The sequence below is a fragment of the Furipterus horrens genome, unplaced genomic scaffold, assembly GCF_987537825.1.
Source record: "Furipterus horrens unplaced genomic scaffold, mFurHor1.1.pri manual_scaffold_1, whole genome shotgun sequence".
Classification (NCBI taxonomy): domain Eukaryota; kingdom Metazoa; phylum Chordata; class Mammalia; order Chiroptera; family Furipteridae; genus Furipterus; species Furipterus horrens.
The window spans coordinates 167,821,566-167,834,576 of NW_028327171.1; the positions used below are offsets into that span (position 1 = coordinate 167,821,566).

Here is a 13,011-nt window from a genome sequence, read left to right on the forward strand (position 1 = left end):
AAGGGAAAGAGTGTAACCTGAGGATAAAATAATTTGCGAAAGGGGAACAGAGAGAGAGAAATAGTCCCTTTTTCATGCTTTAAAAGAATTATATTGATCTGCTCCCCATGTGCAGGAACAAATTAGATTAATCAAACAGCTGCTATTGACTAAGAGAAACCAAGTTTCCATATTTTAGATCACGTAATCTGGAGTTATTAATTTGTCCTCCTGAGCCATTGAGAATGGATGAGATGTTCATGATAGCTGAACTTGATGAGAGAGAGCTGCCAATTTAAGAAAAATGAGGAGTTATATTCAAGAATGTGTCTTACTCATTGTTTCACGGGAGCTGTTCTGTTTTAATTAAATGTGAGAGTAATTCCTGGTGTGCTATTAACTCAGACCTCACGTACAGGAGAACTGATATTTTCATGATATAAGAACCCACTTGTTTCTGTTCTGTTTATTTTGTCAGTGAAATGATTAGATATTTGGTTCTAGGTTTATAAATGAAAATGAAAACTGTTGACCTTGTGTTGACATTGGAGCAGAGCACTCGATGTTATTCGAATAGGTATAACTCTAAAGCACTTTCAAAACATTGGCATGTCCACCATCAGGAATTTTAAAGCTGACGAGAAAAATGAATTTAGAAGGTGCCTTTGGATAGTTGACTTGAGGGTTGGGAATCACCCATAAATAACTTTCAGAACCTCTTCAGTGTGTATACAGGAGGCCATCTCCCCCTCCTCCCCAGGGATTCCCTAAAGTAGAGTGTACTGTTTTACCCATGGAGTCTTTGATCTTATGGTCAGCTAATAACTGATGGAGGCTACTCATATACCTCCCATACTATATTTATTAAATATACTAGTAAGTTAAAAAAAAACCCATATGGTGAAATAAGTTTCCTCAATTTCCTAATGAAGTTGGGAATTACGAGGAAATTTATCTGTCTATTCTTATTCTGCACAATATTTATTTGTCAAAAATATGGCAATTGGGTGTAATTGTAGTTTCCATTGTCATTCAAGAAGGTGTCTTGGGCTACTGAGTTGAAAAGACAAAGCTGTATTTTTTTTTTAAACAGGCTTCATTTAAACAAAGAATGGTTTCTTTAAACTTTCAGGGAGATGTTTAAAATGTGAACTAGTCACCCTAGAATGTATCCAAATATTAGGGTTACCTTTTCTTGTTAACATTTTATTCTTAAAAAATAATAGACTCACAGGAAGTTACAAAAATATTGCAGAGAGTTCTGTGTACTCTTCCCTCACCTTCCCCCACTGGTAACATGCAGCTTAGGATAATATCAAAATCTGGAAATTGACTTTGATACATTACTCTTAACTAGACTGTAGACCTTATTTGGTTTCACCATTTAAGATTGTTTTTTGCATCTATAGGAAGATCAATATTTTCTAAAAATTATATCTGAAGGTTTTTGCTTCTAAACCCTGCATAATGAAGCAAGATCTTTAAGCAATAATTTTAACTAATATTAAATACTGTTAAAACTAGATGCATAAAGCACTGTTAAACTTTACAAAGCAAACAGTGGATCCTTGTAGAAGGCATGAAAGTAAGACAGCACTACTAATAAATTTTAAAATGTAAAGATGTATATTTGCCTTTGTAATTAACACAAAACTCAGTGGTCATTCGGAATGTTCTGGCAGCATAGGTTTGATCTTTATAAATACTTAGATTCCCATATAAAATGTGTTTTGCTCTAAGTAGCAAAACTATTATTCTTGTTTAACATAGAAATCCTCAAAAAACTTAATTGTTCTTGACTATACTTTAGAAAAAAGCAATAAGCTTGACTTAAAAATAATGTTTGCATCTGATATAGGAAATGGTGCAAAAGAAACTATGATCTTTGGTGTTTTTTAATGCACCAAAATAATCCCTTACATAAAGTGTCTGAGTCTAGATTTAACTCATGTTTGACAATCATGTCAGATCATTTAAAATAATTATATCTCCTGATACAGTGTCTCAGATATGGTATCTAACAGTTCGATAGTAGGAAAAGATGATCAATATTCATATTCATCCTGTTCAGATTTCAGTTCTTACAAAAAATGTTGAGATAAAGTTGTATTGTAAATGTTATCCTTAATGAAAAATTATTTTTCATTACACATGAGGTGCATTCAGTTGCATAATTATAATTAATTACTATTTGTTTTAATAGTTGCCACCCTCAACCATTGTGTATTTTTTTTTTAAGTAAACACCTGATTTTTCTTATAACCTTCATCAAAAGGTTCCAGTTCACATTACAGTACGTTAATAATACAGTTTATTACATCATACACTATTATGTGAAATCACAAGGCTGGAAGTTAAAAAAATACTTAGTGTGGCCTCTAACATGGAGAGGGTTATTTTATTTTTTGATTTTTTTTATTTTGATTTTAAGGTTATCTATAATTCCAAATATAGATTGTGTGTTTTCTTACCAAGGCAACTATTTTTCTAGTTTTACACATAGCCTCCACCAAATCCAACTCAGTTAAGTTCTAAGTTTCTTACTTGTAAAACTTCTTTGGCAAACGATACCGTGGAGTAAGTGTTCTCAGTACTTGTTCGTACAGCCGTCCTCAGCTCCATCACATCCAGTACCCCCCTTATAACAGCCGTCTTAACACCCCCTCTGCTTCCCTGAAATGAAATTCAGAGGTAATACAACCTACCCACACACATTATATTTTAAGTAAATATGATGCTCTAACTGTAATATAAAGAAGAAATTAACAAAATACGCATTGCGGTGTGTAAATGCTCAGGCATGACCACAGTAGATTGTGGAGCAGCTTTGGGTGCTTGCCACTGTGGAGAAATAAACTTCAACAGCTACAAATGCAGAGTGGAGTTCGGGTTAATGACTCCACTATCATGCATGAGCAACACTTGTTGTTGACATGATTTCCAAAAGTTTTAGTTAGGTTATGAATAATGCAAAACTCAATCGGCCCTTGATTGATTTTATTCAGTACTTGCATTCTTAGAAAATTCAGTGCATTTAAAAACTGTTCAGAACATACTTTGTGTTTATTCGTAAGTCAGTTAGATTCTAGGCTCAAAAAATTATAAACCTCATTGCTTGCTTATTTGACTTACGTGAGTGCACATGAGGGTTTTGAAGTTTGAAGAAATGTAAGAGAGAGAGTTCTTCATGCAGGACTTTATGGTAGTTGGAAGGCTAGCATGCTTGACCTGCTTCAGGTGCAACCCCCCAGATTTGAAAACAAACAAAAATGCCTCCATAGATTTCTAAATAGCCTTTAAGAGCATTACATGTTCTGTGAGAACCACTACTGTAGAGTGTTAGAACAGGACTGACCCTCACATTATTACCTCTAGTGTATCAGGTTTTTACAACTTATGAGTTTGACTAAAACTTAGCCATAATGAATCATACACTCAGAATGTCCTGTTTACCAGTGGCAGAAAGCACAGTTTATTGAAATTAACTCTGTGATTGTCTGTAATGAGGATGTTATAGTCTTGCAGTTGTCATCTGCTGCCCAGCTGAACTGGTTTCCAAGCTGTGTGGCCTGTTTGTGTATTTCATCGTTGTCTATATAAAGTGCTGCGGTAGATTTGTGGTTTTAGAGTTTGTATTTAAGTTCATATTTGCTCCCCTCTTAACATAGTTTCTTTTAAACTTGATTCTATATTTAAAGCATTTGTTATGCTGAACCTGATTCTCCATCCACTGTGACTCCTCTTTGGAGGAGAAGTGTAGGTGTTGATGGTAATACAGACTTCCAGTTAAAATAGTGGCACAGCTCACCTCCTCGCACAACCACATCAAAATTACAGCTAAAATATAGAACAACCATCACTCAGAACCATCAGAAATTGAGTTGAATGGAAGTCTGCAAATACAGAATTAAAGACACCACACCCATCCAGACTGGTAGGAGGGGCAGAGATGCGGAACAACCTGGTCCCACATCCACATGTGGTGGTAAAAATTTTGGAGGGATGTCCCGGGAGCAAGGAGTCCCAGTCCCACACCAGGTCCCCAGTCCAGGATTCCAGTGCCAGGAAAATAAGTCCTCATAACTTCCGGCTGCAGAACCAGCAGGGATTGAGTCAGTGGAAGAAACATGTATCTGGAGCCCCAAGCAGTTTCTCTTAAAGAACCCACACATGGACTCACTTATTCTGACTCACTCCCTCTGAGCTCCAGCACCAATGTAGCAGCTTAAAAGGCACCAGTGGCATACAGGGAGGAACTGAAGTGTCTGGCATCAAAGCAGAAGTTGGAAAACAGTTTTCTTTCAGACAGAAAGGTGGGCAGAGGCCATTGCCCCTTTTCGGAGCTCTCCTCCCACAGAGCCTCAGAGCTGGCAGGTGGGTATCATATCTTAGACTCCATCCACCTGGCTAACACTGTTTGCCCTGCCCTAGAGATCCCCTGAGGCTGTCCCACCCAACTTATGGGTCCACCCAAGTTGTTAACAGAGACTTTTCCATATGAATGGCTGGTCTTTGCTCATGTTTCACAACTTCCTAAATCCTCTCAAACAAGCAACAGCTAGCCTCAGTGAGTCTCCAGCCCTCATACCTCTTGCTAAGTGGCCCCAGGCCCAGCACTAGCAGCAGCCAGCCTAGATTCACAGCTTGGCTTCACCTGGTAATCTGCAAGCCCAGCACAAGTAGCAGACATCTTGGACTGCTTTATAGTTCATGCAGGGTGGCCACAGGCAGAATACAGGTGGGGGCTGACCTTGGCCTACACCATCTAGGAAAACCCAGAGCCTGCACATGTGGATAGCTACAGACCACATCAGAGCACCGCCACCTGCCCCTGCAAATCTGATCCCCCACAGAGGGTGGACATTGGTGGTCAGTTGTCACAGCCAGTGCTACAGCTAACTGGCCTGGGTAAATCCCTCCCATTGACCTGCCAACAGCAGTCAAGGCTCAACTACAAGAGGAGGGTGTACTCAGCCCACACAAAGGATGCACTTTGCATACCCAGCTTGGGTGATAGGGGAGACTGTGCCACTGGACCCTACAGGACACCTACTACATTAGGCCATGCTACCAAGACATAGCACCTCTACCTCATACATAGAAACAAATGCAGGGAGGCTTCCAAACTGAGGAGACAAAGAGACATGACCCAAATGAAAGAACAGATCAAAACTCCAGAAAAGGAACTAAACAAAATGTAGATAAGGAATCTATCAGATGCAGGGTTCAAAACACTGGTTATAGAGATGCTCAGAGAACTTAGTGAAGACCTCAACAGCGTAAAAAAAAGTCTAGTCAGAAATGAAGGACACACTGATTGAAAAGAACAATTTACAGGGAAACAACAGTAGAGTGAATGAAGCCGAGAATCATATCAATGATTGGGAATGTAAGGAAGCAAAAAACAACCAGTCAGAGCAAGAAGAAGAAAAAATAATTTAATAAACAAAAATAGTATAGCTAGCCTCTGGGACAACTTCAAGCATTCCAACATTCACATCATAGGGGTGCCAGAAGGAGAAGAGCAAGAAATCGGAAATCTAATTGAAAAATAATGAAAGAAAACTTTCCTAATTTGGTGAAGGAAATAGACATGCAAGTCCAGGAAGCATGGAGAGTATCAAACAAAATGAATGCAAAGAGACCCACACCAAGACACATCATAAATAAAATGCCAAAGGCTAAAGATAAAGAGAGAATCTTAAAAGCAGCAAAAGAAAAGCAATTAGTTACCAACAGGGGAGTTCCAATAATACTGACAGCTGATTTCTCAAAAGAAACTGCTGGCAAGAAGGGACTGGCAAGAAATATCAAAGTCATGAAAAGCAGAGACCTACAGCCAATATTGCTCTACCCAGGAAAGATATCATTTAGAATCGAAGGGTAGATAAAGAGCTTCCCAGAAAAGAAAAAAACCATTATTATGTGAAATGTTAATGGGACTTAAGGAAAAGAAGATCAAAAGTATGAACAATAAAATGGCAATAAATATGTATCTATTAACAATTGAATCTAAAAAATAAACTAAGCAAACAAGAACAGAGACAGATTCATGGATACAGAGGGAGTTTTGATGGATGCCCAATGGGAGGGAGGTGTAGGGGAATGGGTGAAGAGGTGAGGGGATTAAGAAGTAAAAATAGGTAGTTACAGAATAGCCATGGGGATGTAAAGTACAGTGTAGGAAATGGAGTTGCTGAAGAACTTACACACATGACCCATGGAAGTGATCAATGGTGTGGAGATTGTCTGAGGGAGTAGGGGGTGCTGAGTAGAAGGGATCAAAGGAGGGAAAATTGGGGCAACTTGTAATAGCATAATCAATAAAATATAATTAAAAAAAAGGAAAGTATAAGTGTCTTTTGAGATTAGATACTATGAATCTAAACATAAACTCTCACCTACCATATATTAATCAATGGAAGATTTACATTTAATGCCTTCTTTTATGACCCTTCAATTAGGATTTGTTTTCCTTAATGAGTAAATCCTTATGTTTTATTTTGTTCATACTTCCTCTGTTTTAGAGATTAACCATTCCAAGCAGTTGCCCCAGAAGTTTTGCTGAACTGTTACATCAGTGTTGGGAAGCTGATGCCAAGGTATGTATATGTGTTTTTGTTGCTGCTGCTGCTGTTCAGAATTCTGAAATTTCACTTGTTTGTTTGGCTTTGAATTTTTTATGTGGGAGAATGATACAATCCATTACAAAACAAAGCCGGACCGCTGCTACTGTTCCCCGGGCTGACTATTCGGGCTTTTTGTTGACATCTGCTTATCCTGAACCTGGAAATCAATAATATTGGCCCTTTCTTACAGCACTCTGACATTCTTGACTCAATGAAGAGAAATTTGCTTCTTTCTTTTTAATCTTTAATAATAACTATGGCACCTTCATGTTATAAAGATGACTAGCACACAGTGCTTGTTATATGTCAGGCAGTCTTCCAAATACTTCATGTCTCTTAACTCATTTATCCCTCACAATAGCTCTAGGAAACAGGCACTGTCGTGATCCTCATTCTGTAGATGAAGAATCAAGGTACAAAGAGCTTCAGTAGTGAGCTCAAGGCCACATCACTACCAAGTACTGGGGCTGGACATGAACCCAAGCCGTCTGACACAAGTCCTGCTCTTAACCACTATACGCTATTGCCTTTCTAGCCGACGGCCAGAAGCAGCACTTGGACAGATTCTTGATACGCACTTCCTGTCCAGTTTCGGTCATATTTTTTAGGCTATCACAATAGAGCTGGAGAAATTCCAAAACGTAGGCTTTCATGTGGTTATCACATGAATGGCCCATTTCCTTTCCCTACAAAGATCATTTTAACAAACTCTCACATCCATACGGGAATATTTATAGATAAAATGATAGACTAGTCTTGGATTTGCATCAAAATTAAGTGAAGGGAAATGGATGATGGTATAAATGAAATAAGATTAGCCATGATAATTTTTGAAACTGAGTGATAGGTATACGGAGGTTCATTATATTGTTCTCTCGGCCATTGTGCATGTTTGGGGTTTTCCATAAGTTAAAAATAAAGAATTTCACACATTAAACATTACAATAATAAGAATTATACTCAAGAAAGGAACTAAATTTTATAGTTTCAATTTGTCCAGATTTTCATAAAAATAGATATGTTGCAAGTGGATCTTTTAAATAGAGATCTAAAAATAAAAACCTCAGAATGGAATTTCTTCATTAATTTAATCATTTCCAGTCTGACCTTAATCAGTTCCAGTCTCTCAAGAAGAATGAATGATAACATACAGTCTTTTCGACATGTTTCTCTAGTGGGAATAACTCATAAACAATTGCTGAATATGGGAATTGTGTTAATATAACTCAGAATTCCCTGTGAACCATATGTAAAGCTTTCCCAGCATGTTGTTCCACACCACCAAGTGAAAACAGGTGAGCACCAGGTACAGCAGTATAGCCAACCATGCAGCAAGCAAGGCCCCTTCGCCTCACATGCTCCCACTGGCAGGGCTGCCCAGTGCTTTGTCTTAGAAAAGTCTGTGGCTGGGTCTCTCCAGCCGTGAGCGTTTTGCCTTCCCTCTCATAACCAACAGCCTCAATCTTTGGTCTTTCTTCTGTTCAGCAAACTGCCTTCACCCTTTGTAAAAGGCACCTATATTTACTTAGTATTGTTTTCCTTAAAATTTTTAACTGTGTTAGTAATGTTTTTATTTAGGATAGCTGTTGTTTTTATGAGTGTTCTGTGACAAAGTTGCATAGGTTTTGAGTGGCCAGCCCTATCCCTGTTTTGGCCCTGTTCTTTTAGAGTGTGATTTTGCAGAACTGGGGGATTTTTAAACATTGCGAGAAATGCCTGCACTTTGTGACTAATCCAGTAGAAACTGTAAGTGGCTTTTTGCAAGCTTTCACTAGAACATTTATTTTATACTGTTATAATGGTATCACACTTCCCTTTTCATACTCTTTCTACCAGTTATATGTCCCTTGGGGCATATACAGTAATTTTGTCACTATTTTCCTCTCTGACATGTAAATAGAAATTTCACCTGAGATTATTTGCATTGAATTAGATTAGTGCAGCTAGTTCTCTATAATTGTAATTATATTTCAGTATGCAAAGCAGGTTTTGAATTTCTTAATCACTCTGTACTACCTTAATTAAAATTCTAAGAATATACATTTATGGTGTATTAATTAACTGATAGTGTAAACACTTAACACCACAAGGACGTTAGGCCATGAAGTTGGCATGTCTTTAATGTGTACTAAGCTGAACTAACTTAGGACCAAAGGAATCTTGTGTTCTAGCCATGTGAAATATAAAGTAAGTTTGATTGATTTTTATTCCCTAAATTCATGACATTTCATTCTAACAAAACTAATACATGGCCCTTGTACGTGACCTGATTATCCACCCAGCTGCAGCCCCACTTCCCAGCTCTCACTGCTGAGCTCCTCCAGACACACTTTCCACACCTTCATTGCTAAATGTGCTCTCCCTTCTTTCCTTTCTTCCCTTGTGACTTCACCATCAGGCTTCCCTGCTTATTCTGTTTACCCTGGCTCGTAATTAGTATTCCTTTTTCTGGACCACAGTCTGGGCTAGTACCTTGCTTTGCACTGTTGTATTTTTTAAAATATCTTTTCTTCCTAAATTGATTGCAGGGTCTGTAAGAGAGTAGAGCTAATTTTGATATGGGTTTCCCTATAGTACCTTATGTAAATTGCATAGGTAGATGCCCAATTTGTGGCAACCAAGGTTTACTTCCTCAGAGGCACATTTTAGTTCTTGGGCTAGAAGTATGTAGACTTTCAACAGAACATGGCAGACCTGTGCACATATAATGGTTGGTTAAAATATTTTTTCAGTCCTTAGACTTCAGAATATTAACCCCTATATTAAAATATTCAGCTATAAAAATGTTCTTTTGCAATGAGGAGGAAGAAATGTATACAAGAGAAAGGTGTTATTCCAGGGCCTACCCTAGGTGCTCAAAATATTTTCTTGAAGAAAAGAAGGAAGTAGCCCTGAGTGGTGTGGCTCCATGGGTTGGGCATTGTCCACAAACTGAAAGGTCACCAGTTTGATTCCTGGTCAAGGCACATGCCTGGGTTGTGGGCCAGTTCCCCAGTTTGGGCATGTGAGAGGCAACAGATTGATGTTTCTCTTGCACATCAGTGTTTCTCTCTCTTTTTTTCTCTGTTCCTTCCTCTTGCTTTGAAAATAAATAAATAAAATCTTAAAAGAAAATTAAAGGTAGGTATTGGTTCAAATTCTAAAGTGACATTTCTAAATAAGAAAAAATTAATAGTTAAAGCCATGAATATGAAAGGAAGTAATATCTTACCCTCATATGATAAAACATTTTGAAGGGTTTAAGTGCCTAGTCCCTGGTTTTGTGATTTTCTTTGTGTGTGGTACTGGGCAATTTATACTTCTCTGAGACTAATTTTCCTTATCTATAAAATGAAGATAACCAAAGAAATATTGTGTGCAGATGTTTAATAAGTGCTCCTTGTTGTGATTTTTAAGTAAGCAAAGTCTAGAACATATCTAAAAGGAAACTAAATTCCTTCAGAGGAACTTACATAAGTTCTTAGACCAGATCTTGTATTCTGTAACAAGAATACACATAAAATATTACCATGAAATTCTGCATTATTGTTACTTTTTTAAATGTTCACTTTGATAATTTCTATCTGAGAGCATATTCTAATGGTAAAGTCAAGGTTTTTCTTTTCTAGGGGTATCTGTCGTCCAATTACAAAAGAATTTCACCTTATTTCAAGCATGATTATGTAGAAAAAGTATTATTCTTTAAAAATTCATTAATTCCTTCTGCTGCTTTTTCATGCAAAATTGAAATCCTATGTTTATTAAATAATTAGTTCTTGTACAAATAATTGAAATATTTTCCTTTTACAATCTGACACATAGTGGTAGGAATTAAAATGAGAATAAAGTCAAAAGAAGACAAACAATAGTTTTCAAATTTCCTACTTACAGCACTTTCCTTTTTTGCTTATTAGAAGGTTTGGTGTACATCAGTAATATTTTGCTCTTAAAAAAAAAGCTTGCACACACATACACAGGTATGCGCACGCACACACACCCTTAAAAGTACTCAGGAAAAAAAAGAACTCAAAATAAATGTATTAGTTTTATACTCCTAAGAAATAGAAAAAAAATGCCTTTCTTAATGTAGGAAGCATTCAAGTCCTGAGAGCAAGCCACCTCAACATTGTTTCTTTTTGTTTTGTGCTCTTAAAAAAAAATGCATGTTTTAATTGCTGCAACTGTAATTTATTCAGAAATGGTATAATTATGAGGCATGAAGAGAGAATGTGCACCATCCTTTTATTATCTTTCTCCATTTTTGTTTTAACCTTTTCCCTCAACCCTGGCTTGACTGTAAAGAGAGACTAGTCTAGTTATTGCTAGCAAAGAAATATCCCTAACCACTGCCTTTTCAATTTCTAGTAAATAGTGAGTACCTTAGCATTTCCCAGCATCAAAGTTAGTTAAAATGTGGAATAAATATTGAAAACAATGAATTATGATGGCTTTAAAATTGGGAAATTTTTCTGAGCAGCTGGTTCAGGGAATTTTGTTAGTTCCGGTAAATTGATGAGTAGATCTTTTCTGCAGCATTTTTATTATAAAAGTTTTCAAACATCCAGAAAAGTTGAAAGAATTTTACAGTGAACACTTGAACACTGGTATACCTACCACCTAGACTCTACCATTAACTTTTACATACTTGCTTTATTACATAGATAGATTTTTAAAGGACTTAACTTTTGCTTTTTAGGAGTCCTTAATCATACCCAAAAGAGAGAATTAGTCATTTCCCTTACCGGAAGAAAAATTGTAATGATTCCAACCTTAGGCCACACAATAGAAAAATGACATGAGTTTACTCTTATGAATAATTAATTGATTGAAAATAAGGAATACAGTTTCCTAAACCTAGGTGGTCTTATGGTTATAAAATAACTAGATCAAGATATTACATCATATTTTATTTTGTTATGGTGGGTTGGGCTTACTAGTATGCCTGTAGATTTTCTCTTGAAGACCTGCTGTCTTAATTCCCAAAGAGTGGTTATTTTCTCTTCTTCAGAAACGGCCATCTTTCAAGCAGATCATTTCAATTCTGGAGTCCATGTCAAATGACACCAACCTTCCCGACCAGTGTAACTCGTTCCTGCACAACAAGGCAGAATGGAGGTAGGTGGGCTGCGTTCAGCAGTCACGTCCTCTGGCTTTATAGGACCGTGACTAACCAAAGCGAAGACGACAACCAGAAAACTTGGTGACAATTCTGATTTCTAAGTATAGCTTAGAACTTGGGGCATTTTGTTTTGTTTTGTTTTCGTGTTAAATTTTTTTGGAGATCTGATAAGTCCTCCATTTCATAGGTAAGCAAAAAAGAGTGTTCCTCTAAGCTTGTCGCCTTATCACATTGTGTCAGTATTTGGAAAGATTATTGAAATCATATGCTCTGAGACCAAAGACAGTTACCAGACATTTCTCTGTGTACACTCTGTGTCAGGAAGCTTTGGCTTCTCTTCAGTGAGAAGTAAAAACATTGTTCGCCTGGAAATTTGCAGAGAGCACTGTACGTTGATGAAGGAGGTAGAGAAGCTCTAAAAACATTTAGAAAAGAAAAGTTTTGATGTTATAAATCCTATTAAATTGTGTCAAGTGTAAAACAAGTTTAGTAATGAGAAAATTGTATTGTGAGAGTGGAAGAAGTAACCCTGGGATGAGACATTTGAGCCAGGTCACATGATGCACGAATATAAATAGCATGTTTGGGAACTGACATTATTCCTCCCTGACTCAGCAGAGATTTAAGTAACGACTTCTCTGCTCCTGAGAGCCTTGGCGGTAATGTGATGCATTGCGCCGCCTGCTGGTGCCAAATGAATACTGCGTGCACTTTGTAAAGGAGAGAGTTGTTTTCTCCTGTTATTAGGCATGTCTTTAGGCTGTTTGGTTGTTGTTTTACAATAACTTTATTTACTTTTATTCTTTTGAAACTTCTGTCAAAGTCTAGTGAGTTAAATAAATTTTTATTTAGGGATACAAAAGTCATGCTGTCTGCTTTAGTCTAGGTATGAAGGACTTTGTTCTGGGCTGAAATAATAAACAAAGCAAAACATGTACGTAATCTTTGTTTCCTACAATAAGAGTTCAGCACAATCTAAACAGATCACTCCCCCTTTAAATCCATATAAGGAGTTTGCATTGCTTTAGGACAGAGGCCAAAAACACTTAGTAAGACTCATGAGACACACTTTATTCTGGCTTCAGCAGCCACATCTTAAGAGTATCATCAGTCTGTCCTTAATTCTGGCTTTCAGTCCCTCAATACATGTATATTTCTCCCTCACTCAGAGATTATACAAAATGTAGTTTGTTCTGTTTTAAATTTACTACAGTTTAGAACATGCAAAGCATATCAAGTGGATAATATCATTTTACCTATCAAACTGGTGAAGATTTTAAAAGCACTGATATCCCCCAAGCATAT

At 37.1% G+C, this 13,011-nt stretch overlaps 1 protein-coding gene across 3 annotated transcripts in view; it reads left to right on the forward strand.

The window, feature by feature from the left end:
• Positions 1-13,011, forward strand: part of MAP3K20 (mitogen-activated protein kinase kinase kinase 20) — a 152,880-nt gene that overhangs the window by 87,090 nt on the left and 52,779 nt on the right. For all 3 annotated transcript variants that reach the window (XM_090280777.1, XM_090280789.1, XM_090280784.1), the window contains exons 9-10: positions 6,507-6,581; positions 11,596-11,702. In XM_090280777.1, the coding sequence (XP_090136903.1) occupies positions 6,507-6,581; positions 11,596-11,702 (182 nt within the window). The remainder of the gene's footprint in view (positions 1-6,506; positions 6,582-11,595; positions 11,703-13,011) is intronic.